This window comes from Bubalus bubalis, chromosome 5, assembly GCF_019923935.1.
Source record: "Bubalus bubalis isolate 160015118507 breed Murrah chromosome 5, NDDB_SH_1, whole genome shotgun sequence".
NCBI lineage: Eukaryota > Metazoa > Chordata > Mammalia > Artiodactyla > Bovidae > Bubalus > Bubalus bubalis.
The window spans coordinates 123725508-123752480 of record NC_059161.1 but is presented as its reverse complement, the minus strand read 5'-3'; the positions used below and the strand labels follow the sequence as shown (position 1 = coordinate 123752480).

The following is a 26973-nucleotide window of genomic DNA, read 5'->3' as shown; positions in this document are numbered from 1 at the left end:
ATCACACCAGGGTCCGCAGACTCCCCGCCTCCTCTGCAACTCCAAGGCATAAGCCTTCTCTCCCTGCCCCCACCTCCAGAGTAGAATCTTCTCTGGCCCTGAGCTCCAGGCTCCAGGGAGAAGTGAGAACACAGCTACCTCCTTATGGGGGGCAGGGTGCAAAGGATGGCAGGATGCTGGTGACTGGGGGTACCTGGGGTAGCCTGGGAGGAGGGAGGCCAGAATGAGCATGATGCTGAGGTCTGGGGGTGAGGTGAGATGCTGGGCCCTGGACCCTGAGTACGAGTATGGAAAAGAGGCAAGGGGGAATTAGGGGACTCAGCCGAGGCCCTGCCTAATGGGGGGCTGCTGTGGGCAAAATGGAAGACTCCATCATAGGAGAGAGCTGTGAGCAGCCCTGGCTGCCTGCCAGGCGGGAGGGGACAGAGAGGAGAGGCTCCCTAAAGATTGGAGGTGCTGGGGGTGGGGTGGCACCCTGCCACTCAGGAGGGCTTAGGCTGAGGAGGCTCTTTTCTTTTGTAGCCGACCTCACAGCTCAGACCTGCCCTTGGCCTATTCGTTCTCCTCTGTCCAGACCTCCCCACCCTGGGGCTTGGTGCCCAACCCATGATTTAAGAGGAGGAAAAAGGCCCCAGCGCTCTGGCCGGAGGTGTGGCGGGCAACGTGGCCGCTGGCTGGGTGGCCCCAGTTGTGGCCCGACAGCACCGCAGCGGGGTGGGGTCGGGCCTGACTCTGCCCAGCCGCCCTCAGGAGCCCCCGGGACCTGGAGGCCCCGGCCGGGTCGTGGCCCGACCGCAGGACCCCGGCCGGCTGGCCGCAGGCAGCGTGTGGGGGCGGGGACCCCTGGCTGGGCCCGGGGTTGCTTCTAAATTTAGGAATCTGATTACAGAGTGGCCGAGGAAGGGAAGGGAGGGGAGGGTGCGAGAGCCGGCTCGGCTCAGCCTGGGCACAGCGGGGTGTGCCCGGGCGGAGGTGCGTCTGGGAGTCCGGGGTTCGGGTGGGAGGGGCCGCGGGCGGGAGGGGGCCTCGGCCTGTGTGCGCCGCAGCACGTGCCTGGGGCGGCGGGGACGGGCACCGGCGCGGCTCGCAGGCTCCGAGCCGCCGCCGCCGGTGTGTGTGCTGGCTCTTTGTGTGCCTGGCAGGGTGGCTGGGTCTGGCTTTGAAAGTCTCTGCCCACCCCCTCCCCCCTCTCCGTCTGTGCCGCGCTACCCGCTTCCCGGTCTGTCACGCTGCCCGTGCTCGTCCTGGGGGAGGGGGCTCTCCGCCCCGCTGGGGTGACAGTGAACTCGGGGCGGGCGTGGGTGGGGGGGGACAGACCCCCAGCTTTTCGCCCACTCTGCAGTCCAGGTCTTCCCCTGCACTTCCCATGCCCCATCCCGCAACCCCATGGGCCACTGTTTTGGGGTGCGCACTGCAGCCGTTAAAGGGAATTGAGGTGACCCCTGGGGACCCAGAGATGCACACCAGAAGCCAGGCTCCTTGGCCCAGTAGCTCTTGGAGGAATTCAATCCTCGCCTGTCCGGCCTCCCATCCGCTCTGGCCCCCAAGGGCGCATGAAGTGTGTGTGTGTGGGGGGGTTCCCCCTGCGGAAGGGGGGGGGGCGGGGAGTTCCTTGGCAGGAAGGGAAATGGAAGGAAAAGCTGGGCTCCACCCGGGCGGGCGGGCAGGCGGCCTCAGGGCCCCCGGGGCAGGCGGCGGTAACCCGAGCCCGCTGCTGTGTGGGGCTGGTGTGCGCGTGGGTGGGGCTGACCCCTGGCTACTCCTGGGGGTGGGGGGGGGATGCAGAGGGTCTCCCCCTGGGGGGTAAGTCTGCGAGCCCCGGGGGCCGGCAGAGGGAAGCGCGCGCCACCCGGGTCCTGACCCCACCCCTCGGAGGTCTAGCCCCGGCCCCCAGGCCCCGCCCCCCGGGCCCTGCCTCCCACCCCAGGGCCAGATGTTCAGCTGGCGGAGGCATCGGCTGGGGGAGGGGTGCTGAGGCCGCAGCCGGCACTACTTCCCTGCCAGCAGCTTCATTGTGTGCGCGAGGAGCGAGCGGCGGCGGAGAGCGGGCGGGCGAGCGAGCGAGCAGCCCGAGCGCGCCGGGGAGAGCGAGTGAGCGAGCGAGCGAGCGCGCCGGCTAGGGTGCGAGGCGGCGCCCGCGGCTGCGCTCCCCCGCCTCCCGGCAACTCTGCCCTAGCGCCGCGCGCGGTGCGCGCCGTCCCGCCGCCGCCGGCTGCCGTCGCAGGCGGGGGTCTGGTCCGGACAGGGGTCCCCGCCCGGGACTGGGGCATCCTGGTGCAGCCGAGAGACGCGGAGCTCGTGGGGAGGGGCGGGGGCGGGCGGCAGTTGCGCCGCAGCGCCCGCTCGCTGAACTGCGTGGGCAGGCGGGCAATTGGGGCTCCAGGGCGCCCCGAGGGCAGGTTGCCCCGACTTCTCCAGGGAGCCCCCAATTCCGTGGGGGCGTACAGAGCGAGCGCGCCGCAGCCGACCGGACCTTGCGGCTCTTACCCCGCGTACCCCACTTCTACACAAACTTTTCTGAAGCCCTCACCTCTGGGGGTCGCGGAGAGCGCCGGGCTGCCCGCTGGGCTTCTGCCCCTCCGTACCCTAGCCACGCTTGACCTCCTGGCTCTCGTAGCCTCAGTGGCGACCCCTCCAGGCCGGGCCGGGCACAGCACTCCGGGCGAGCGCGGCAACCACCGCGGCTCTGCGAAGGCTCCCGCGCCCCCCGGGGCGGCTGGGCGAGGGTAATGCCTTCGGTGATGGAGAAGCCGAGCGCGGGCTCCGGGATCCTGTCCCGCAGCCGGGCCAAGACGGCGCCCAACGGCGGACAGCCGCACTCGGAGGATGACAGCAGCGAGGAGGAGCACTCGCACGGTGAGCCCGGCAGCCTGGGGTTAAAGGCGCACGGGCCCGGGGCGGGGGGAGGCGCGCGAGGCAGAGTTGCCGACCCCAGGGGTACTATTAGGCATGGTTCCTGCCCTCCTTGAATCGGAGCCTCTGCTTTGCTCCTCGCAAGCCGGCACAGGGAATCTGGAGGCTGGGCCCCTAGCTGCCGGGGAGGCGGTCCTGCCTCCCCCCTCCCTGCCCTCAGTCCCCGAGGTACTCAGGCCTCCCTCCCTTTCACAGCTTAGGCTCCTCATACCTTACCACCTTGCAGAGGACTGAGGTCTGGCCGGGGCAGGAGCTGGAAAGACACCTCCACACCAAGCCGTGAGGCTCATGTGGTGGGGAGGAGCCTTGGATTCCCTGCAGGGCTGTGGTCCAGGTCTAGGGGCAGCCCTCCAACCCCCCCCCCGCCCCCCACTAAGTCAGAACAAAGGGCTCTGCTGGGCCTGGGCTTTAAACTGGCCCCTATCCTTCCCAACGCCCCCCCCCCCTCCCCAGGGCCTATAGCTAGGCAAGGTCTCTCCCTTTTCCAGTTCCTTCTGTGATTGAGGGTAACTGAGGAGATGATCAGGGAAAAGTGAGCCTCCTGGAAGGTGGGGGCCCTGGGTGGTCAGGAAGAACTCCAGGCCAGCCACCTCCCCCACCACATCCTCCCATCCTCCCACCCTCCCTCCCTGGAGTCCTGACTGCCTCCCCCTGGCTCCACAGACAGCATGATCCGCGTTGGAACCAATTACCAGGCCGTAATTCCGGAGTGCAAGCCTGGTGAGTGGCAGGACAGGCTGTGAAGGGAGGGGACTTGAAGGCCCGTGGCTTGGCCCTGGGCCCCACCTGGGGGAGCCCTTGACTGGCGCCCACTGGTGGGACAGGCGGGTGTGGGTGGCCGGCCCTGTGGCACGGTTAGTTTTCCTGCTCTGCCTTCCTGTCTGGTTCTCTGCCCCTCCTTCCCCTCTGGGCCTCACCTCACAGGCCTCACTCCACCGCCCTCTGGCCATGGGTCCAGGCCAGGGCCACCCGGGTGATGGTGTCCTCTGTCCTCTGCCCTTCAGAGAGCCCCGCACGCTACAGTAACAAGGAGCTGAAGGGGATGTTGGTGTGGTCCCCCAACCACTGTGTGTCAGATGCCAAGCGTGAGTGGGGTGGGACCCTGGGTTCATGCATACCCTTGGGAGCTGGGGGCCTGGTTCTCCTATCAGCTGCCGGCTGGCTCTTCTCGGAAGTGGGCTAGAGGCTGAGACATGTGGGTTCAACCCCTGCCCTGGGGCTCAGGGTCAGGGGCCTAGTCCCTGGGGGCATACCCCTGTCTGGACAGGCCTGGGTTAGGAGTTGTAACCCCTCCTCCAAGAGCTGGCTCCTCCCGCCTCTGCAGTTGACAAATACATTGCGATGGCCAAGGAGAAGCACGGTTACAACATTGAGCAGGTGAGCCTCGGTCCCGCAGGGATTCGGGGAGGAGACAGCACCGTGCTAGGGGCAGCTGAGCCCGAGTCCTCCTCTCTCCTGGGCCAGGCACTGGGCATGCTCCTGTGGCATAAACACGACGTAGAGAAGTCGCTGGCTGACCTGGCCAACTTCACCCCATTCCCGGATGAGTGGACGGTAGAGGACAAGGTGCTGTTTGAACAGGCCTTTGGCTTCCATGGCAAGTGCTTCCAGCGGATCCAGCAGATGGTAAAGCCCTCCACCCCTGTTGGCGCTACTTGGCCCCTTCTTTCTGATAAGCCTTCCCGGAGCCTGGAGTCTTAGGTGGGCTCCTCTGGTGTTGCCCCCTGCCCCCAGCTGCCTGACAAGCTGATTCCTAGCCTGGTGAAGTATTACTACTCTTGGAAGAAGACCCGCAGCCGGACCAGTGTGATGGACAGACAGGCTCGGCGGCTTGGGGGCCGAAAGGACAAAGAAGACAGGTGGGGGCCCAGGGCAGCTGTAGGTGGGGGTAGACGGCGCTCCTGCAGGCCCTAGCCCCTGCCTCACCCGCTCCTTGGCCCCCGTGTAAGCAGCGATGATCTTGAAGAGGGACGAGGAGCCGTGAGTGAGGGGGAGCCGGACGCTGGAGACCCCAAGAGAGAGGTGAGGGAGTAGATTCTCCTGGCCCGCCTGCTGGCCCGCCCTCTCCTTGGGCTCTGCACCGCCCACCTCTTCTTTTTTCCCTGGCAGCCTCTGCCCTCTCGGCCCCTGAATGCCCGCCCAGGCCCAGGAAAGAAGGAGGCCCAGGGCTCCCAATACCGCCACCATCCGCTGAGAACTCGGAGGCGCCCGCCCAAAGGCATGTACCTGAGCCCTGAGGGCCTCACCGCAGTGTCGGGGAGCCCGGACCTTGCTAACCTCACGCTTCGAGGCCTTGACTCCCAGCTCATCTCCCTCAAACGCCAGGTAGGGGGCCCAGGGAAGGGAGGAGCTGTGAGAGGTGACAGTCGGCAGCTGGGAACTCTTAACTGGAGGCAGCTGAGGTGTAAGGGAGGTTGTGTGGTTGCCAAGCCTGCATCTTCTCCATCCTCTGGGTTTCTGGGTAACTTGATGTTCTTTTTTGGTCATTAAAAAATAAATAACGCTAGTCTTTGAAAAGGGGCGAACCCCTGTGTCTCCCCTACTGAATGGTTGTGAGCGATGAGGTAAAGGGCTGTGTGAAGGTTGCTATTGATGGCCTCCTGGCGTGGAGTTTGATGGCCCTCCCTTGACTTACCTTCCCAGGTGCAAAGCATGAAGCAGACCAATAGCAGCCTCCGACAAGCCCTGGAGGGCGGCATTGATCCACTCCGCCCCCCTGAGGTGAGGCTGCTCTTCCAAGTTTGAGGGGCGGGAGGGAGTCTGGCGGCAGAGCAAGAAAGGGGAGTTTTGTTTAGAGAGCAGGCCCTCTTCCCCTGTATTTGAGTCTCAAGGATCCTTGCCTTGCTCTGCAGGCCAATACCAAGTTCAACTCCCGTTGGACCACGGATGAGCAGCTCTTGGCTGTACAAGGTGGGTGAGGCTCTGGGGAGAACAGAGGGCCCCAGGAGTGTCTCCTTCCCCCCAGGGAGCTGGGGCAGAGGGGAAGGATCAGGGAAGTAACTAGATCTAAGGCGGTATTCACACTCTGCTGCCCTTTTGACCCTTGCAGCCATCCGTAGGTATGGCAAAGACTTTGGGGCTATTGCAGAGGTGATTGGGAACAAGACTCTGACCCAGGTGAAGACCTTCTTTGTGAGCTACCGGCGCCGCTTCAATCTGGAGGAGGTGCTGCAGGAGTGGGAGGCCGAGCAGGATGGGGCCCCTGGAGCCCCGGTCCCCATGGAGGAGGCTAGGAGAGGGGCTCCCTTGCCAGCCCCAGCCCTAGAGGAAGATGATGAGGTGAGAAGGGAAGAGAGAAATGCGAGGAGAGAGAGGAACCACCTCTGTCCTTAAAGACTGGGCTGAGGGCATGCTCGAACCTGGTTTCTCACTCTTCTGTCTCCTCTCAGGTCCAGATTACATCTGTCTCCACGTCGGGACCCCGATCGGGGCCCCCTGCGCCGCCCCCTCCTCCACCTCCCACCTCGCTGTCCCAGCCGCCCCCACTGCTGAGGCCACCCTTGCCCACGGCCCCCACCCTGCTTCGCCAGCCACCCCCACTCCAGCAGGGCCGTTTCCTTCAGCCCCGGCTGGCCCCCAACCAGCCGCCACCACCTCTCATCCGCCCTGCCCTGGCTGCGTCCCGCCACAGTGCCCGCCCTGGCCCTCAGCCCCCACCCACCCTGATTGGAGCCCCTCTGGAGCCTCCGGCACCCTCGCTCTGAGCCCCGAGGCTCTCCGCCAACCAGAGGCTCCAGAAGCCCTCGGCTGGGTGTCCCTGGGGACCTCCGGCTTTACCAAGGACAGAAGGGACTAGAGGTCACGCCAGGTCTTTCGAGGACCCGGGGCTGCCGCGACGGGCACAGCTGGCCCCGTGGATTCTGCACGTTGTTTCTGGTGGCCAAGCCTGGCCAGGGTCTGGGGCCTTGTGAGCTGGCCTGAGGGTACTTTCTTTTCCTGGCTGGGACTGGAATGGCTGCCTCCTAGGCTGCCAGGGCTTGGCCTTTGGTCCTGCCCTTCGTGTGTAGGGGATAGTGACCATAGTGTGGGGGCTGGGGGCGAGGACAGTTAAATGTGCTGGCTGTTCTTCCTCTTTCCCTTCTTGTAGCAATAAGTCTGGGTGAGGTGGGGAGGGCGCTGGAGGGGGGAGGTGGGCAGAAAGGTCCCTTGGGGCCAGAGAGCTAGCTCTCCTGTCTTCAGGGGCTGGGGTGGGGATGCTGAGGAGCTCTGAGGGTGCCCCCCCTGTCCACCAGCCTGGAGTAAGGAGGGTTGGGAACATATGCAGACATGGGTTTATTTTTCAATGTTTTTTAAAAATAAAACCTTCAAGCTCACAAAATCTTTTGGTTTAAGGGTCCCAGGCTTACTGTCTTTGTCAGGGCCACAGGTCCACCCAGCACTATCCCTTCCCCAGGCCCCAAACAGCAATCAGTTCTCCCCAGCAAGGCAGGTGGGCTGGGCCATATCTTGCCCATGGGGACTGGGTCCCTGCCCAGCTGGGATGAGAAACAGGAGGAGGCAGCTCAGATTCCAAACATTCTCTTTATTACGTGTTTGATCCAGAGGAGAAACTAAGTGCAGGAAGGGGGGCTGGGTGGGGAGGGGCCACCTTGCCTGGGAGCCCCCCGGCCACCACCCCCTTTGGGAGCCAAGCCTTGCCCTCCGGGCCCCTGGGAGCACCCGGGCTGTTCCATAGGGCAGGAAGGGGGAAGGAAGGAGGGAGGGGGAGCCCTTGGTAGGAGCCGGAGCCCACGGTCAGGGCTTGGGGCGGGAGGGCTGAGGTTGGCGAGGCCCCTTCCTGGGACCCAAGGGCTTGACTTGCCATGGAGCCAGGCCTGGGAGTGGGGTGATGAGTAGGGGTGGAGTCATCATAAATCAAAAAAAAAAAAATAAAATAATAAAATAAAAAATAAAACCCATCACAAAAAATGTACAACTCAGGTGAGGGTAGAGGCAGCCTCTGTTTAGGACCCCCCCCCCCAATTTCTCAAGAACAGAAACAGCAGAGAAATAAATTAAGGGATGCAGCGGCTGCCACCAGCCAAGCGCCCATAACCAGCCACTCCCACACTGGCTGCGGAGGTCGGCGAGCTGGGAGGCCCTTGGCCTATTTGCCCCCCAACCCCGTGGAGGGCAGAGGCTCCCGGCCCCGCTGCCCTCCGCAGCCTTGGCCAGGCGGCCCTGGAGGCCCGGGGCAGTGTCTCCTGAGAGGAGGGGCGACAGTGTGAGGAAGAGAAGGCAAGGCCGAGAGATGAGTGGTGAGGGAAGTCACTGCTATGGAACTAGCTGGTGCCCAGATTAATGCCAATGAAGAGGGGCAGCGGGGAGAGGACCGGCGAGGGGGCTGTGCTTTCAGACAAAGGCTCTCCCAGAAAGGAGGATGCCATCGTCCCTATTCCAGAGATTAGCAGCCGGGGCAGCCCCTGGGGGCCGGGGAGCCCATCTGCCCTGCGGTCCCCTCCCCTCCCAGCCCTGGGGTCACCCCGCCTTCTACCCAGGAGGGGATGGGAGAAGATGGCACAGACTTTTTGAGGAGGGGAACAACCGTCCCCACAGCAGCTTGTGGAAGGAAATGCCCAGCCTCTGGGAAAGGAGGGGCAGAGGATACAGTGTGGAGGGAGGCCGAGCCCCGTGCCTAGCCTGCCAGCCCCAAGCCGCCGCCAACCCCCCGCTTCTGGGCTGCGCGGCACCCCCGCCCCAGCCCCCAGCCGCCCAGGCCTCCAGCCCAGGGGCCTGAGGTCAGGGGAAGGCCACCTCTGGTGGTTTGCTTGGAGGGGAAGGAGAGGAGAGGGGAGAAGCCCAAAGTGGGCCTGGCGGAGGGCCTGACAGGGAACTCCACCACTCTTGCCTGAGAGTGTTCCAGCCCTGAGCCACCCTCCCGGGAAACCCCACAGATCCAGTCTCAACTGTCCCAATGGGGCAGGGAGGAAAGGTGGCCGCTGGGAAATTTTTTTTTTCTTTTTTCTTTTTGGTAATAAAAAATTTCTTGGTTTAGGCGAAATACTCTGTGCAACCGCAGTACCGAGGGGGAGCCCTGCCCCCCCACCCCCTCCCTCCCCTTCCTTTGCCTCCTGTGGGAGAGAGGAGGGAAGGGGGGCTATATGGGCAGGGTAACTGTGGGGAGGGGGAGAGAACCATCTCCCATCCCCCACAAACATGGAAGAAAAAACTGAGAAGGGCGGGGAGGGGAAGTGCCAGCAGGGGAGACACACCGACCCATCTCTGCAGTCTGGCCCGGGCGGGCGGAGCGCCGGCCCAGCAGCAAAGTCCAGCTGGCCGCCTCCGCGCCCCCCTCTCCTGGCAGCCTATTAAAGCTTAAGCTCGTTGGCTATTTTGGAGGCAATGTTTTTGAAGGCCATGGAGGTGCCTGATATCCGCTTAAACCGAACGCCGTTGAGAGACAGGCGCGGCAGTTTGCACACCTCCATCTCCCACTGCACGAAGCTCTCGTGGCCGGGTGTGCCGTGCATGCACAGCAGCATGTACTTCTCGTGCAGCTCGCTCTGGCAGCTGTTGGCGTCCAGCACCTTGCGGATCTCCCGCATCATCTCGTTGGGCTCCATGGAGCTCGTGGTCTTCATGCTCCACGTGAAGCGCAGTGAGCGGGGCTTGGCCTCCCGAAAGTCTTCCTTCTCTTTGTCGTTGCCACCGCTGCCCACCACGTGAGGTCTGCGAAGAGGGCAGAGGCGGGCATCAGGCGGGGGCGCGGTGTCCCACCCACAGGAGCGCCCCCCTGGCAGATGGACCCTGAGACCAGAGAGGACAGCAGGAGGGTGCCCCAGAGACAGCGGTGCTAGAAGAGGGAGCGTTAGAGCTGGCCTGGGGAGCAGAGCGGGGCGAGGAGGGTGGACGGTCCTGTACCCCCATCTCTCAGGGCAGAGCAGGGAGGAGAAGCCAGCCCCTGGCCAGGGGTGATGAGGTGACAGCTTCATGCTTTCCTTCGAAGAAGGGAGGGTCGGGGAAGAACGGGGAGCATTGCACAGTAGCCCCGAGCAGTTCACAGACCGGAGAGAAAGAAGTGGCTGCTTCATGAGAGCTGAGCTTGTCCGTGGGTGGGAGTCTGTAGCCCCAGCCCCCTGGCCTGGGGCTCCTGCTTCCAGAATCTACCGGATCTCAGGAGAAGGGCCCACACCTGCTGTGGTGGCAGTGAGGGGTGCTCTGAGGAGAGGGAGGCCCCACGAAGGTGGGGCCAGGGCAGAAGCACGGGAGGAAGAGCCGTGTGGCAGAAGGAAGAGAGGAGCAGGAGGCTCGTGGCGAGCCTGGTGGCCCGCGCAGGGCTGGCGCTGGCTCCAGCCCTCTCTCACCTGTGCGTCTCCAATCGGTCTTTGCTTTCAGGTTCATTCAGGTTCCTCAAAAAACAGAGCGAGGGAGAGTTTAGTGCTGGGACCTCTGTGAGGGCGGGTCCGGGGAGGTGCCACCGGTGGGTGGGCGGGACCCAAGCCCAGAAGGCCACTTGCCCATCACTGGCAGGCCATGAGGCTCGGTGGCCCGCGGCCCCTCACGCTGGCAGCTTGACCGTCCCTCTCCAACAGGGAGCCCAGCACGGTGGGGGGGGCTGCCCCTCCCCACACGGAGATCCGTGCCAGCGAGGAGGAGCCGGGGAGGAGGGTGTGGACGTGCAGGCGCTCATGGAGCGCACAGCCCACAGCCAGCACTCTGGGGAGGGGGTTCCTGCTCTAGGGCCCCAGGGCTGGGTCTCAGAACTGTGGTCCTCTTAGAGGGAAGGGGTGAGGGAATAAATAGAGGCCTCTCTTGGGAGGCTTAAAGGGCTAAGATCTGCTGGGAGTGTGCCTGGGGCTGGATGGTCGGGAGAAGGGCCCTGAGGCCTGCTGGAGACAGGCCTGCCTCCCTTTTTCTTTTATAACTCCCCTGCCTGCCAGGCCATCTGCTGATACAGAAGGGAGACGGAGGGCAGGGCAGGGCAGGCAGACACCTTGGGAAGGTGGGTGGGGAAGAGGTCTGGCCCCGCTGAGCGGCTTCTCCAGCTCCTGGCTGGAAGGTGAGTGCCTGGAGCCGGGGAACTGGGAGTGCAGAGGAGAGCAAGGACGGAGGAGAGAGCGAGCAGCAGCAGCACATGTAAAAGGAACACAAAGAGACGAGACACACGAACGCAACCAGCGCGCTGCGAGCAGGCGCCCGCGCTGAGCAGGGGAAAGAGCCTGGCTGCGCTCTTGGGCCCCACCTGGCTCCTGCCCCGTGGGTGGAGGCCCCCACTGGGGCCCCATGAGTCAACAGCCAGCCATGCACTGAAGAGCTGGGTGGGGAGTGGCGGGCGGAAGGGGGAAAGCCTGGAGACCCTGTCTCGGCAGTCTGTCAGCGGGGCACCGGGTGCCTATCAGGTGTCCCTGCCCCAGGGCAGGGCCTGGGCTGCCGGCCTTGGGAAACCAGGGCTCCAACCTGCTCCTCAGCTTGGTATGCGGCCCACCCAGGCCTCCAGACAGGACGAAGGCAGGACTGGGGGCAACAGAGCCAGGAGTTGGCCCAGGAAGGCAGGTGCCTGAGTGCGGGGGGATCTCCCTCTGCTGCCAGGGCACAGGGGTAGGATGTCCCAGCTCCTGGCTTGTGGGAAGCCACAGGCCGAAACTGGAGAACACAGCCCAGAGAGAATGTTCCGGCTCCAGTTGCCCAGCAAAGGCTGGAGGCCCGAGGCCTGCTGGGGTGGGGGAGCACTGGGCTTGTTCCACGGAGCTGCCAGAAGGGGGTGCTGTGCCCCGCTCGAGAGGCAAAGGCTCCTCGGACCTGAGGCATCAGGCAGAAAAGCCTGGACACCCCAGTGTCCCTGCAGGGCCCCTGAAGTCCTGCCATCCCAGAGGACCTGCAGTTCAGGGCACCAGGGAAGAGGAGGCCCAGGAGACCCAGAGTGAGACACCATCCCAGACACACCTCTGACCCGGGTGGAGCTTCTTCAGAGCGCATGCACAGACACGGGAAATGGCCGAAGAGGAGCCCATCACACTTGTGACCAACACCCGGGGTAGGGGGCCGGGGGCCGGGGGGAGGAGACAATCTTAAAGGGAGAATTCCCTGAGAAGGTCCCCCTTGCTGGGGGACGGGCCCATCGTTTTCAGAGCCATTTGCCCTCAGTGAGCAAACATGGCCTCGTGGGCCACCCTGTCAGAGGCCGTTGTCTTCCCTTTAAGATGGCAGAGAGAGCGCCACACGGACATGGTTAGCAGATGGAGGAGGGCGCAAGAGCCAAAGAGGGGCGTTAGTGATGGAGGCAGGACACAGACACACACACAGCGGGCTCAACGCCTACCTTCTGGCAAACCTGAAAGACAGATTTCTAAAAAAACAAACAAAAAGACAAAATAAAAAAAGAAATAAAAAAAAAAAACCAACAAGACGGTATGTGGATAAGCAGGTGGGGAGTGGGCTTTACAGGTTCAAGGGTCACCCCCATTTTCGGAAGAGCCGCTCAGCGAGACTAGAGTCCCAGACACCCCCATCTGCTCATGCCCCACCCTGCAGCCCCACAGCTGCATGCCGAGGTGGAAAGGGGCCCAGCCTGGCTACGCTAGCTAAGTGGAGCCAAGTACAGGAGGAAGGGCAGGCAAACCCACTCTCTCCAAGCCTCCTGCTTGCTGTATCCTGAGCTCTGCTAAGATGGCTGAGGAAGCAGGGAGATGGAAGCAGGGAGCAGCCCACGAGGCCGGACAACCGGATGCACAAGGATGAACGCTGTTCCTATGGGTCGTCAGGGGCCCGGAGTGAGAAACCTCATGAAGAGGATCTCCACCCGTTCCCACACGGCAAAGCGCCGCCCTGGGCCCCTGGCCTTCATCCTGGCACACCGCCCCACCCCCACCCCCACCCCACCCCGTCCCGTCCCACCCAGCAGATGAAGATGGCTGCGACGACAAAACCAACTGGGTGGGAAGCAAGGAGGTCAAACGGGGCGAGACAAGAGACCAGGAGAAACTCTCCTTGCTGGCCCAGCCTGGCTCAGGCCTCATGACTTTGCAGCTGCGTCACCAAATATAAGTTTCCATGGGAACACAGGAGAGAAGAGGGGGGCTTTTATTTTAGCATCTGAGTTCACACTCTCCTAGAGAGGAGGCGGCATCGGCCATCTGCTTGGGCCAGAGAACAAGGGGTGTGTATGAGGAGCTGGGAAGGCCTGAGAGGGATGGACAGGTCTGAGTGCCTCAGGTGCCAACAAGACTCACTTTCTTAGGCTTCCTGAGGCTGCTTCTAACCCCCTAGGGACCTACTCCCAGCTCTAACCCCAGGTGTTCTCATCCCCTCCCCCAGGCAGGTGCAGGGCCTGGCCTCACCCTCTCTGCTGCCCTAGGCCCCCTACTCACCTGCGCACAAACTTGGAGGTGAATTTGCTGAAGATGCTCCCCGAGGCCCCCCGCCGGCCCTGGCTGTTGCCAGAGGGAGAGGCTGGGGTGACACCGTAGGGCAAATTCTGCTGGTCCCGCACCTGCCGGAGCTGTCCAGCATGGAAGGTGCTTCGACTGGACACACCCCGGGGGAAATTAGTTCGGTCTGGGGCTCCACCACTGCTGCTGATGTTGTGGGCGGAGGGGGAGGCGACAGGGACACGCTGGGGGGCTGTGCTGTGGGAAAAGAGGTGGGGGTGGGGGAAATGCATCAGGGCCCAAGAAGGCGGCCCCGCCAGCGGCCGGAGCGCCCTGGGGTGGGAAAAGGGAAGGGGAAGCTAGGGCAGAGGGAGGCAGCCACCACAGAGGACACAGAAGGAAGGGATGTGACCACTGAGAACGCCAGTAAGGGGGAGGGGGCAGGAGATGGTTTCGGGGAGGGAGGGAGGCAGGGAAGGATTCGTGTGTGGAGAGCAGTACAGGCTGGAGAGGAGCAGCTCCCTGGGAGCTCGGCAGACTGGAACCTCCAGGGGACAATGCTGACCAACCCTCAAGGACTGAGTCCCTGTGATGCTGACTGTCCCCGGGTCCTAAGGAAGTCCAGGAAGGCTCAGAACAAAAAGGCTTCCTTCTGGAGCCTCGGGGCGGCTTCGTGCATGTCTGTTCTGAGAGGGAGAACTGGAGGAGAAGAGGGCTGTAAGCTACTTTGCTTCCCTCTACCTCCCGGCTGCAGCAGACAGCCACCTCTTGTGGCTAAGATGACAAGAACAAGGCAGGACCCCCAGGTGGGAAGAAATTGTGGGGGGCGGAGGGGGGCAGGCTGAGGGCAGCGGTGCGTCAGCTGCCCCAGCACACTTGCCTGGGCCGCGGCACCTCACAGTTACTGTCCGTGGGGGGCAGCCCAGTGGCCTTGTTGGGGTGCACGGAGGCCGACATGGATTTCTGGTGCTGGCGGGGCCGGGCCGCAGAGACCGCGGCGGAAGCAGAAGCCGTGGAGGCCCGGGACCCTGGCATGGTTAGGCTAGGAGACAAAAGCAGCGGAGAGGCCTGGGTTAGGGGCGGGCGGGGGCAGGAGGCTTGGTTAGGAAGCAAGGGCTGGGTGGGAAGGGCCAGAGGGGAGCCCTGGCAGGATGCACGTCAGGCCCAGAAGCAGCAATGGGGCACAAGTCAGAGCCCAGGGAAGCAAGGCTGCGGAGCGGAGGGCAGGGCGAGGAAGGCGAGTGGGCCAGAGCCTGGGGAGGGAAACCCAGAGTGCGGGAAAGCCGACAGGAGGCCACTGCCCCCGGGCTGCACCGGGTCTCCTAGGAATTCTAAGGACAAGGACGTGCTGTCGCCAGAAAGAGCAGGGCGCTGCTAAGAGGAGATTTCATTAAGCTCAGAAGACAAGGAGCCAGGAGCTCAACACTGACGGTCAAGGTCAGGGGGTTCTGCTCTCACAGGCACAGCTGGAGTCACCCTCAATGTGTACACCCTTCAGCTGGGCATCTCTGGGTTCTGCCCTGAGCCGGGGTCCCTGGGGTACTGATGCCCAGAACAGCACAGTTGCCATGCCCTGGCTGCGGTCAAGAAGCAAGAAGGTGGCTGAGATGGTCATGGAGTCACATTGGGTACCCCGCAAAAAGCGGTCACAGGAGCACAGGGAGGAGGAGATGGAGGGGAGAGCAGGGAGGTGCTGGCGTGTGGACGGCTGGACTGGACAGAGCCAGGACGGGACTCCAGGGTACAGGAGGGGAGGAGTGCTGCCGACAGACGTCACCACTGAGGGAGCGGCTCCAGGGGGCGTGGCAGGCAGGGCCCAGGCCTGCTCACCTGTCTTTGCCATTCTGGATGGAGGCCTGGCCAAGGCTGGCCCTCTCCAGGAGTGGGGAATTCCTGCTTCGGTTTGTGCTGGTGGAGAGGACGCTGTTCTGTGGGGAAGAAGGGGAAGAGCTGTATCACAGAAAACCAAAGTGGTCACAAATCCAGCTTCCTTCTTCCCTTTCTACCATAAGCAATGGAGGGGGGAGCTGGGGGGGAAAAAGGATGTTGCTTTGACTCTGGGGGGCAGGGTTTTCTACAGTAAACACAAGTGGCCCAGGAGGGAAGGTCAGGTAGGCAGCCAAAGGAAGCCGGGTCTGGTTTAGAAAGGAGCTGCCTAGAGAGGGCAGGCCCCATAGCAAGAAGGCGGGGTGGGGGCCTGGGAAAGAGGGCGGGGCTGGCCAGGAGCGGGGCAGGGGCATGGCTTACCGTGGAGGGTGTCGGGGTGGTCTTCTTCCTCTCCAGGCCAGGCAGGGGGCTGGCAGGCACTTTGGCTGTGCTGCTGGCCTTCCGTCCTGACTCCCGGTCCTCTTCAGGCCGCTTGTTTTCTGCGTTGTTGCTCTGAGTCTTCTTAGAGTAGGAATTGGAGGTGGGGATGGCAGGGCCAGCTGCTGGGCCAGAGGGACGGTGGGAACGGGTAAGGGTGAGGGAGGCACACGGAACACCCACCATGTACTTCATGCTTCCTCCCATGTTGCCAGCAACCCCATTTCACAGGGTTGGAGGGAAGTGTACTGCAGTGACCTGTCCAAGGACATGCTAATACGGGCTGAACAGGGACTGAAACTCGGCTGTGCCACCCGAAGCCCCCAGAACCCATCGGGAGAGGGGTGAGCCCTACATCTGCCACTCTCGGAAGCACTCACCCTGGTCGCTGAAGCGCCGCTGCTTGGGGTTGGCGGAGACGCTGCGCTGTACCTTGTGGGAGGGGGAGGGGGCACTGCTATTGGCCAGATCAGCTGAAGGCCGGGGCTTCAAGGTGATGGTGTCGCCCTCCAGCTGCGAGAACACAAGAGGGAGGGGTGAAGAGCTGCTTGTGGAAGATCCCACCTCGACGCCACATTCCTGCCTGACACAAATCCACCTGGGCTCCCGTGAGACACACCCGCTGCAAGACCAAAGTGCATTTAGATAAACACAGAGAAAAACAAGTAGCAACGCAGACCCTGACAAACAGCCAAAGACACACCAACCTCCCCACAAAGACCCCTGCCCTCAGAGAGGGACACGGACACACACGCGCGTGTGCGTAAGAATGAGCATTCAGACTCAGAGACATCCCCCAATACCTCCTGAGCAGGCTGAGAACCAAGGAAAGGAGTCTGACACCACCAGGGGGACAGGGAGGCCACACGCGCGTGCAAGCGGCACACAGATGGTAAGCAGGACCCGACCCCCAGAGACCCATGGGTTCAGGTGCAGACATGGTGACCCAGACAAGCAGAGCAAGTTACGAGGCCTCCAGATGGACAGACGCGAGGGATGGATGCACAGGCCCCCAGATACACACTCCCAGACATGAGCACTGAGCAGAAGCAACACAGACTCATGGCTCCTGTGAGAGACAAAGCACCCAGGAATCCCGAGACTTCCCGACACAGAGACACAAACATATGGAAACACGTCTAGGGGCAACAAAGAACTGACCCAGATGGACCGAGACCCTGTCTAACCAACACAGAAGGAACCAGATATACTCACCGTGTGGTAACCCAGACCCAGGCCCGACCCCATCAGCTTTCCTATTGATCAGAGAAAGCAAAGGCCAGAGGGGCCTTAGCGCCCCCCATAGGTGGGGCTTAAAATCAGTCAGTAGAGAGCACAGCTACACAGCTACTTGGAGATGAGGTCTGCCCTCAACAGCTGCTAGAAGCAAGGGGCTGCTGCTGACAGAGGACGGCACACACGAGGACGGAGTGGGGGCACGCACCTCGGAGCTCTTGTAGCCCAGGAGCAGATAGGTGGCCATCACCTCGTTGTACCTCTGGCTCACCAGTGAGTCCTGGATCTCTTCCCGCGTGTAACCCATGGACACCATCAACTCTGCACAGGAGGGCACACAATTAAGGCGGGTCCTGAGTCCCAGGCAGGCTCAACCTCACTGCCCAGCACAGCCTCACCTGTCCGCCGGGGGTCCTTGTAGTCAGGGAGTGGCTCCACATAAGGCTTTAATTCATCATCTTCGTGACCCACATTCATCCACCGATCTTTCATGATTTGCTGGGGAGCAAAGGGAAGGAGAGGGCAGAGAGGGAGAACTCAGCCTGGAGGTTTCCTTGGGACCCAGGACCTGGGCAGAAGGTCTCAGGCTGCTCACCTCTAAAGTGCCTCTCTTGCTGGGATTGAGAATGAGAAATTTCTTGAGCAGGTTTTCACAGTCTGTGGACATGTAGAACGGAATACGGTATTTCCCCCTCAGTACCCGCTCCCGTAGCTCCTATAGGAGGGAAATTTAAATCAGCCAAGGCCAAGGGTTTAAGAAACCTAACATCCAGGCTCCTGATAGTTTGACTGTCCAGGCAGATAGAAACGAAATATGATAGGAGGCAGAGGGCCTGGGACAAGGCCCCTCACTAAAGAGGCGGTGCTGTCAGATACCTCACGCCCTCGGGCTTGAGGAGCGCGTGGCTTGCAATCCTGAGTGCCTTGGAGAGGTGAACAAACATACAATTTATCCCAGCTCTCAAGAGAAGAACTGAGATTATGATGCTGGGTACATAATGCCTTTTAATAGCAGCTACCTCTTGTATGCCCTTTGAAGCTCCGGCTCAGGAAAAATGTAGAAAAGCAGTGAAGGTGAGAGGTTGGGGACAAGACCAGAGGCCAAGAGAAGAAATGAGAATTCAAATGATAACCCTAAGCCTGCAATTCACTCCACCTTGAGGTTCTGTCCATCAAAAGGCAGGGATCCGCTGACCAGTGTGTACAGGATAACTCCCAGGCTCCACACATCCACCTCGGGTCCATCGTACTTTTTGCCCTGGAAGAGCTCTGGGGCAGCATAAGGAGGACTGCCACAGAAGGTATCCAGCTTGTTCCCAAAGGTGAATTCATTGCTGAAGCCAAAGTCTGCAATCTTGATGTTCATATCAGCATCCAAGAGCAGGTTTTCTGCCTGGGAGGTAAGAAGGAAAATGTGAGGGAACCAAGTGGACCACACCAAGGCACCGGACAGGAAGGAGCTGAGGGGAACGGAAGAGAAAAAGCAGGAAGTCATCTTCAATCTTAGTACTGTTTCCACAACTCCAGGGCGGCCTCCAATCTGTGTGAAGACGCTGGGCTGGGTTGGAGGAGGGTGGCAAAGGCCACTCCCCACACAGGCAGCTGTATGAGGGCTGGGATCTGAAGGCTGAGGGCTGTGAGCTGTGGAAAGTGTCCCTGTCAGGCCTGGGTTAATCGTGGTCACCTGCGAGGACTCAGGGGCCGGGAAGACCCAGAGGTAGTCTCTCACACTAACATCTGAGGGACAGAGCTGGGAGTGCTCACATCTGCAAAGCAGCTGTGATGCAGCTGTGGGACAGTCAACCCTGTCTCCTCGGCTGGCTGCCAGACCTGGCAGCACCGGAAGAGGTGGAATGGCAGAGGCTCTCTGCTTGCTGGCGGGAACGGGAGCCTAAGTCCAGTCACACAGGCCTGTGTCAGAAGCAGCCCTAGGGGCTTCCTCATCATCTCCAAAAAAATTACAGGCTAGAGCTTCCCTGAACATCAGGGTGTCATGGTTCTGTCACCGTTCACAGAGGTGAGCGGCCCAGCCCTGACTCGGACGCGGGAGACGAGCGCGCGCCTTACCTTTAGGTCTCTGTGGACAATGAACTTCTGGTGACAGTACTGCACAGCAGACACTATCTGAAAGGAAGAAGACGGGTCAGCCCGGAGGCGGCCGCACGGGCTGGGGGACCTGCGACCCTGTGGCCGGCTTCCAGCCTGCCACGTTCCGAGGCTGCTGGAAGGCAGGCAGTGACTCCCTGTATGCCAACCCCCCAGAGCAGAGGTTGGGCCCATAGCCCAGGGAGGGAGTCACACCCACCTGGCGGAATTTGGCTCGAGCCTCTTTTTCTTTCATCCTGCCATGAGCCACTAGGTAATCAAACACCTCTCCTGCAAGTGACAGGAGTGGGGTCTACATCAGAGCTGGCTGGAGCTGGGGAAGGCAGGGACACAGGAGCGAGAGGCAATTCCATACCTACCTCCACTGGCGTACTCCATGACCAGGTAGAGTGTTTTCTCAGTCTCGATCACTTCAAATAACTTAACTGCAAGAGCAAGGGCCAAGCTCTGAGTTGGAACAGCAGCAGGGGGTCACAGGTCAAGCCCCGACATGCACAGGGGCATCCTCAGAACAAACGTTTCCTCCCCTCCCATTCCTGCTTTCCCGAGGACAAGCTCCCCTCATGGCAGCCACACCTCTAAGGACAGCCCTGAGCGCCAGGGGCAGAGCCGGACTGAGCTGGGCCGCCCCAGAGGCGTCCTGGAAGACTCCGGACTCCAGCCGGCACCGCGCCTCTGGGAGGAGGACTACATGTGGGAACTGGAGTCGCGCGGTGGGGGAGGGAGAGGAACGACAACGGTCCTCACCTATGTTGGGATGGTTCAGAACCTTCATTATTCTTACTTCACGGAACAGCTGGAAAATAAAATAGCAGCAGGGGTCATGCCTGCTCAGCTTGCTCCCCTCAGGTCCCCTCCAAACAGATCCATTGCTAGGATGCTTTTTCCAAAAGAGCAAAGAGGCAGGGTGAAGAAACAGTTTGGCAGTCCAGCTCTTCCACACCCGTCCCCAGGGGCTGAGGACCCGAGCGGAGAGGAGAGCAAGAAGGGTCAGCGCGAGGCCAGCAGGGCTCTCCCAACCTGCATCCTCAGGGGCGGCATCTGGACGAGCCAGCTGCGCCCTCAGGCGCTGTCCACTCAGATCCAGCCCCCCAACAGCAGACGGTTTTGGTTGGGTGCCTCCGAAGGAGGGAGCGTGAGCCCGTGGACATGAATATTTAGAACCTGAGCTGCTTCTACGGTTCACAGACAAAGCAGACTCAGTGTGGTCTGTGTGAAGGGGCAGGGAGCTCTGAAGGGGGACCCCACTGTCTTCTGACTTACCGAAGCCAGAGGGCTCGGCACTCGTGGGTGCGTCTTTCTCTCTTGGGCCTCGGGGTGGTGACAGAAGAAGCCACTCCTATATATAGCTGATGCCAATTTTAATCAAATCCACCTACACACACTCACGCTCTCTTTGTGAAACAAAATCAGGGACTCCAAACCATACATTTCCATGAAGAAAAATGACAGAAATGAACCCCATCCCCTCTGCGGGGGCCAGAAAATCGGGGGTGGGGTTTTGGTAACTTCTAGGCCTTCCCACTTGCACAAGGAGCAGAACCAGCAGTTTTGTGTTTTTGTTTTTTGAGGGGAGGTATGGAGACCAATTTATTTTATAGGGAGAAAGTGAACCTATCCTTTTTTCCCCTTTAATGAAGTCCCAGAGCTTTCCTGAGCTAGAAAGGAAATGGGAGACAGGTTTTCCAACTCTTGAAAACCTGATTCTGACCTTCACTCCCTTTTCCTGTTAGACCCCATGTTTTTCCTTGCTTTCTTCCCTGGCCCAGGAGATAAAGTGGATGAAGAGGCAGGAAGTCCTGGACACCACCTCAGGGGCAGGAGTGGGTAGCAACACTGAAATGGGGCCTGAAGCCAGCTGCCAGGGCTCCTCCCCTGAGGGCACTCGCTGGGCCTGCGAAGAGTGCCCTCCTAGGGGAGCGTGGACTTTGCTGAGCTTGGTTAGAGCCCTGAAGAGGCCAGCTTCTTCAAGGTGTGTCGTTTAGGGGTTGCTGCTGGGATCAAATTTAAACAGAGTGATCTGGCCAGAGTCAGTCTGGCCTTGGCCACGGAGTGTGTTAAAAGGGACATCTGTCTGGTGCTGGTGTCTTCCAGCCAGTCAGGAAGAGGCAGGGAGAGAGACAGGTGGAAAATCGGACGGCCGATCTGACGCTGGCAGCCTGACACGCTCCAAAGACTGAATGGCCCACACCAAGTTGGCTTCTGCTCTGTGGCGTCCGAGCCAACATGTCAAGAGTAGCCCTCTTTCCCTTCCTTCCGGAAAGCTCCCAGCAGGGAAGCCCTGGTGATGAGAGCCACATTTCCTCTGACTCAAAGAACCTTGAGCGGATCCCAGGGGTAACAAAAAAAATAGGAAACACCTTGGTTTTGGCCGTCAAGTGTGTCATGGCACCTCAACCCACTCTAATTCTGTGAGTGTCTCTCCCAGTAACAACTCCCAACCCCGAGCCCCAAGCTTCCCAATCTCGCTGTAGTTGGCTCTGTTAGCATGAGGTTATACCCTCTCCTAATCCAAGTAACACAATGTGCTCATGAAAAGGAAAGCTCAATCTGCCATGAGATCAAAAGATCTGGGTTAATCAAGGTCAGAAAATCTGAGCCAGGGTCATCTGGAGAATAAGCAAATCTGACTGACCTGAAACGGGGCTGCTTTCCGGGAGCCCGATGGGAGATTTCTTCCTTCCCCTAAACTGCCTGAGCCCATGGCAGTGGGGAGAGGGCTGTTTCCAGCTCTACACCAGCCAGTCACTGGTAAGCTGTCCCTCCTCTGCAAATGAAAGCCTTCTTTCCTCACTCCTACGTATGTGGTGCCACCTGGAGGGTTCCTTGACCAGCTAGTAAGACCTCAGTTTCCACTGTAAGTCAAGGGAAGCCAAAGCCTCACCTTGCAAAGACTACATGCAAACGACTTTGCAACTGTTAGTCAGGAGGAGCCTAAAAGTGAGAAGGAAAACTGGGAGTACCTGTCCTTAATCTGCACGTACTATGAGAGGCTTGAAACTAGAGTTCAGTTTCTAAAAACCCCAGCCCTCCATTCCCATTCTCTGAAATGGAGCTGGCCCAGAATCCAGGGGCAGGTTCTCTGCCTCCTCTTATCCCTGTACTTCGAGACCCACTCCCCTGGATCATTCCAGATGTTAAAGCAATTGCTTGTGTTTCGAGTAATAGCTGTATACATGCGTTTTTGCATACGGGCTGGTCACAAGCCAGAAAATAACAAGATGCAGGAAGTAGGTCAGACAGGTAGGCCGAGGGGCTGGGAAAGGGCAGAAAGACTTCTAACGAGCCAGTGCCTGAGGCCAGGAAGCCCAAGGAGGAGAAGTCAGCACACAGGATCCAACAAAATCCTGAAGATAGCAGAGCCATGGAGAGGGATAGTGGGGACAACAAAATAACCGGAGAATCTGAACTAGGGGTTCCAGTGTCTGTGTGTGTGCTCGATAATGTCTGACTCTTTGGGATCCCACAGACCATAACCTGCCAGGCTCCTCTGTCATGGAATTTCCCAGGCAAAAATACTGGAGTGGGTTGCCATTTCCTCTTCCAGGGGATCTTCCCGACCCAGGGATTGAATCCGCATTTCCTACACTGTGCCACCTAGGAAGCCCAGGGGTTCAGGAGGAGGTCCAGATGGGATCAGCAGATGAGTGACTCCTGATGGAGGTTTATAAAGGGACAGCATGTACTGTGAGCTTACTTTCTGGAGGCTGGAGGAATTCAGCTGAGTCTTGTCAATGATCTTTACAGCTACCTGCACAAGAGACAAAAAAGCCCGAGATTATCTCTTTGACCAGGCTAAGATCAGGATTCAAATCTGCTTCTTCCTTCATATTTCCGCCTTCTTCTGGCCCTATCCCTCTGAGCATCCCTCTCTTTTCAGATCTCATTTCTGCCTGATAAACAGAAGGCTGTCCTGGGGAGTAGCCCTACCACTACTGCTGGGGTATCAACAGCGGGAGATGCTGCTGTGCCCCCAGGTCCAGCGCTCACCTCTTTCCCAGTCAGGATATGCCGAGCCAGCTTCACCTTGGCGAAGTTACCCTTGCCGATGGTCTTAAGGAGCCGGTAGTTGCCGATATGGGGCTGCTCGTCAGCAGAGGTGGCTGAGTTGCGGCCCCGCAGCATGTTGGACTTACTGCTGGGCTTGTCGAGGTGTCCCAAGGGGGGCTGCCGGGTAGAAACACGCACACCTTGAAGTGTGGCACCCTTTAGCTCCCCAGGCCCTGGCCCTTAGCTCTCTGCAATAAATCGTAAGAGGCTGGGGTAGGGGGGCAGACGCCAGGAGGCTGGGAGGCATGCAGAGAGCAAGTCATAAGGCAGGGGAGTAAGAGGAGAGGGAAAGCGAGCCCCACTCCACTCCAGAAGAGCACAGCCGGGGTCCAGTGTCAACATCCTACTAGGAGCCGTCCCATCCCTGGCTCCACTCTCTGGCAATACGTCCCCGTGAACAGCCCAACAGTTTCTCCTCCTCATGTAGGGGAGCGCTGCCTACTGCCCTCCCTGTGGCCTGCTCACACTTTAATCGGGCCAAAACTGAAGACTTGCAGGGTCAACATGGTCAGAATTACTGCAAAGCACTCGGCACCCAGTGCTTTACATTTATCTTTACTGAGTATGACTTTATGTTGATTCGTTGTCTATCTCGTAAGAATGGAAGCTCATGAGGGCGGGCACGTATCATTTATTCACTGATACAACTCAGCACCTAGGTAGCCTGGATTATGGTAGATGCTCAATAAACACTTGTGCAGTGAAAACATGGAATGATGGTCTGAGCAAGGCCCTCCTTAGATATCCCCTAGCTCAAGTAAGGGTGTGAGGAAGCAGAAATGACAACAATTGGCACCAACAGACACAAAAACATAACACAAAAAAGGCATGGTCCAGATGAAAACATCCATCTGTATGAAGACCTGTATGGCCCTCAGAAGGCTAAATGTAGAGTTCCAAGTGATCCACTCCTAGCTACACACCTAAGAACAACTTGTACACCCATGGACGTTCATAATATCCCACACTCACAATCGCCAAACAGTGGAAACAACGCAAATGCCCATCAACTGACAAATGGACACACAAACTGTGAAATATCCACACAGTGGAATATTCATGGGCAATTAAACAAAGAAAAAGGAGTACCAACAAATGCTACAACATGGGTGAACCTTGAAAATGTTATGCTAAGTGAACAAGACTAGCCATGAAGGACTGCAGGCTGTACAATTCCCTTTATATGAAACGCCTCCTCTGGAGTGGGCAAATCCAGAAAGACAAAAAAAGAAATGAGTCTAGGGCTGAGGGGACTCCCCGAAGGGGAGGGGGCCTTAGGGATGACAGCTAAGGGCTGAGGTTTCTTTCTGCGGTAATGAAAAAATTCTAATGAATTTTTCATTAGAATTCTGTGACTGTGGTGATGGATACACAGCTCCATGAATTTACTAAAAGCCCCTTAAGCGTACACTTTAAAGGGTGAACTGTATGGGATGTGAGTTACATCTCAATCAAACTGTTAAGAGTCTGGTCTAACGCTGGTCAAAAGCCCTGATCTGCCTCTTCAGAGCACCCGATGCCACTGCTCCAGCGTCACGCGGGTCAAGGGCAGTCAGAGCCCTGTCCCAGAGCCATCCAGAGTTGCCCTGGAAACTTCAAGGATACAATCTGGAAGCAAGAAGTGGGACCAAAGAAGTGTGCCTCAAAGTTCTTTCTTTTACAGTCCTTTCTGGCTCTCAGTGAAACCCTCAAAAACCACAAAGAAATGACTTGTTACCACCCAAGGAACTGTCCAGGGTTCCTCGGCAAGGAGCATATGCTTCCCCAACCAGTTGCTTTTCAGCCCTAAGGGGCCACGGACAAGGAAAAACTTCCCTCTGCCCCCACTTCCGAGAGAGGAAGATGGGTGGAAAAGTTTCCTTGGCAACCTCTAATTCACCTCCTAAGTTTCTGGTCACGCCCCTATTTTCTGAGGATATGAGCCAAAGGCAGCAGGAGTCTGGCAGTGACCAAGTCCTCAGAGTCTGGAATGAGAATTTAGTGTTGACCTGAGGGTCTGGGTCCTTCGCTCCCAGAAGCTAAATCTGGACGTCTGACTGCCCATCCTGAGCTTGGCCCCTCTGTCTCCATGTTTCTCAGCCCTGGGGCTGCTGTGTGTGGCACAGCTGGCCAGCACCCTCTCCCCACTGCTCACTCCCAGGCTCAGCTGCACACTATCTTCAAGGAACAGCAACAAACGTCCTCCATACTGGAACAGAGAGGCGTGATTACGAGTACAGGTGGAGAGACAGATGCCAGGGTTCAGGTCTCAAATCTGCCTCTTACTCAACACATGTTAATTTTACTATCACCAACAACATCCTTAAGAGGGAGATGACATTACTACAAAGCAGGAAGAAATCCTACAAGATGCCCGACATGGGATGATCCCACGTGTGGGTACCAGCAGATGGTCTAGTGGGTGCCGAGGAACTCTGTCCAACAGACCGAGGTTCTAGGTCAGGCTCCCCCCACTTACTAGCATTAGTTTCTTATCTGTAAAGTGGTGATAAAACAGTCCTATTTCACATTCCTTAGGTGACAGAAAACATGTTAAATGCTTTCAGTTCAGTTCAGTTGCTCAGTCGTGTCCGACTCTTTGCGACCCCATGAATTGCAGCACGCCAGGCCTCCCTGTCTATCATCAACTCCCAAAGTTCACTCAAACGCATGTCCATCGAGTCGGTGATGCCAGCCAGCCATCTCATCCTCTGTCGTCCCCTTATCCTCCTGCCCCCAATCCCTCCCAGCATCAGAGTCTTTTCCAATGAGTCAACTCTTCACATGAGGTGGTCAAAGTACTGGAGTTTCAGCTTTAGCATCATTCCTTCCAAAGAACAGGTAAAATGCCTTAGCCAATCTTAATAAAGAACAACCACGATTACCATTATTTTTGGTTCCTGGTGGCTCAGACGGCAAAGAATCCGCCTGAAATGAGAAGAGACGTGGGTTCAATTCCTGGGTTGGGAAGATCCCCTGGAGAAAGGAATGTCTGGGTGACCCACTCCAGTATTCTGGCCTGGAGAATTCCATGGACAGAGGAGACCGGAAGGCTATGGGCCATGGGGTTGCAGAGAGTCAGACACGATTGAGCGATTTTCACTTCACTTCAAATGCTACACAGCCTGTCTGCAGAGCCAGAAATCTCACGGTCAACAAGACTTTCACATCTAAGTCAAGTCCTCCTGATCCAGCTGCAGCTCAGATGGAGGCCAAGAAATGCAGGGTCCCCCCGCTGGGGAGATGTCCCTGCTGGGGAGAGGTCCCAGCTGAGCATCGGCCACCTTGCCTTCACAGGAAGGGACTCGCCAGGGCATCTGCAAAGGGTTAGTTCCAAGCGAGGTCTCCAGGACACTCAAAGAGAAGGTTCTGCCTGTCTGGGTCCCAAAGCAGCAGAAAACGCTGGGGCGTGTTCTTTGATTCCCCCGCTCTACAAGTCACACGCTCCCCTTTCTGACCAAACCACCCAACTCTCAGGATGCCAAGGACACAGTCCTTCTCTCACCCTTCTGCCTCTTCCATGTAGAGACACAGTTCCCACAGCAGGGATGAGGGACAGGAAGAAGAGAAAGTCCTCAGTAGGTAATGTTCCTTGGACCAGGCCCCTGCGCCAGGCGGCTTCTTTGAAGGCTGAAGCAGAGGCAGGGGTGCAAGTGCGACCATGGAGACAGGGCCCTTCCACGGCTCTGACTAGGCCCATGTAACATGGACACAGATCTCACCAACAAGGTGGGAGGCTGATGACTGGCTGTCCTTCTGGGCCAACTAAACAGGATCTGGCCAGAACCATGCTCTGCCCCCCACCTCCACCCTCCTTGCGCACAGACACAGAACACAGCATCCTCCAAGCTCTGGCCGACACCACAGAATGGGCAGGCCCCAAAGGTCTCAGGAAGTCCGCTGAAAGTAGACACCATGGCCCTCAGGCAGCTTTCAGAAAGAACAAGGGGTCACCCTGGGAGGTAGGATTTGGAACCAAACAGCAAAACACACAAGTTACTTAGCAGGCCTGACTGAGAAGTTGGGCCTAAGCAGCTTTAGGGTCCTCATTCGAGGAGAGGGGAGAATTCAGGGCATGAAGATGAAGAAAAACAAAGTC

At 59.1% G+C, this 26973-nt stretch overlaps 2 protein-coding genes across 16 annotated transcripts in view; one reads left to right on the top strand and one right to left on the bottom strand.

Moving 5' to 3' along the window:
• Nucleotides 1-2007: 2007 nt before the first annotated feature.
• RCOR2 (REST corepressor 2) lies at nucleotides 2008-7231 on the top strand. Of its 4 annotated transcripts, none has more exons than XM_044943646.2 (13): nucleotides 2727-2856; nucleotides 3109-3247; nucleotides 3577-3633; nucleotides 3918-3998; nucleotides 4238-4290; nucleotides 4378-4539; nucleotides 4648-4772; nucleotides 4866-4935; nucleotides 5023-5238; nucleotides 5557-5634; nucleotides 5766-5823; nucleotides 5963-6192; nucleotides 6303-7231. In XM_044943646.2, the coding sequence occupies exons 2-13, from the start codon at nucleotides 3202-3204 to the stop codon at nucleotides 6615-6617; spliced, it is 1491 nt and encodes a 496-aa protein (XP_044799581.1). In that variant the 5' UTR covers nucleotides 2727-2856; nucleotides 3109-3201; the 3' UTR covers nucleotides 6618-7231. The 4 variants fall into 4 exon arrangements, with proteins under 4 accessions (XP_025142376.1, XP_006050914.1, XP_044799581.1 ...); XM_025286590.3 differs by having other exon boundaries at nucleotides 2728-2856; nucleotides 3109-3192; XM_006050852.4 differs by lacking the exon at nucleotides 3109-3247 and having other exon boundaries at nucleotides 2018-2856.
• Nucleotides 7232-7415: 184 nt separating this feature from the next.
• The window catches only part of MARK2 (microtubule affinity regulating kinase 2), a 56290-nt gene continuing 36732 nt past the window's right edge, over nucleotides 7416-26973 (bottom strand). For 2 of the 12 annotated variants that reach the window (XM_025286580.3, XM_025286584.3), the window contains exons 2-19: nucleotides 22836-23012; nucleotides 22543-22596; nucleotides 19593-19725; nucleotides 19205-19270; nucleotides 19045-19115; nucleotides 18807-18863; nucleotides 17896-18132; nucleotides 17335-17454; nucleotides 17138-17237; nucleotides 16948-17060; nucleotides 15884-16016; nucleotides 15447-15628; nucleotides 15030-15127; nucleotides 14080-14241; nucleotides 13200-13457; nucleotides 12152-12178; nucleotides 10197-10241; nucleotides 7416-9561 (exon numbers count right to left, since the gene is read on the bottom strand). In XM_025286580.3, coding sequence (XP_025142365.1) covers nucleotides 9201-9561; nucleotides 10197-10241; nucleotides 12152-12178; nucleotides 13200-13457; nucleotides 14080-14241; nucleotides 15030-15127; nucleotides 15447-15628; nucleotides 15884-16016; nucleotides 16948-17060; nucleotides 17138-17237; nucleotides 17335-17454; nucleotides 17896-18132; nucleotides 18807-18863; nucleotides 19045-19115; nucleotides 19205-19270; nucleotides 19593-19725; nucleotides 22543-22596; nucleotides 22836-23012 — 2394 coding nt within the window. In that variant the 3' untranslated portion in view covers nucleotides 7416-9200. Of the gene's footprint in view, nucleotides 9562-10196; nucleotides 10242-12151; nucleotides 12179-13199; nucleotides 13458-14079; nucleotides 14242-15029; nucleotides 15128-15446; nucleotides 15629-15883; nucleotides 16017-16947; nucleotides 17061-17137; nucleotides 17238-17334; nucleotides 17455-17895; nucleotides 18133-18806; nucleotides 18864-19044; nucleotides 19116-19204; nucleotides 19271-19592; nucleotides 19726-22542; nucleotides 22597-22835; nucleotides 23013-25759; nucleotides 25781-26973 lie in introns of those variants that run through there. The other 10 variants (XM_044943642.2, XM_025286574.3, XM_025286577.3 and 7 more) reach the window with 10 other exon arrangements.

Excerpts from the sequence above, each read along its gene's own strand:
- RCOR2 (XM_006050852.4), top strand. The coding sequence starts at position 2,730 with ATGCCTTCGGTGATGGAGAAGCCGAGCGCGGGCTCCGGGATCCTGTCC. Across the intron at positions 5,239-5,556 it reads TCATCTCCCTCAAACGCCAG|GTGCAAAGCATGAAGCAGAC; the intron begins GTAGGGGGCCCA and ends TTACCTTCCCAG. Across the intron at positions 6,193-6,302 it reads CCCTAGAGGAAGATGATGAG|GTCCAGATTACATCTGTCTC; the intron begins GTGAGAAGGGAA and ends GTCTCCTCTCAG.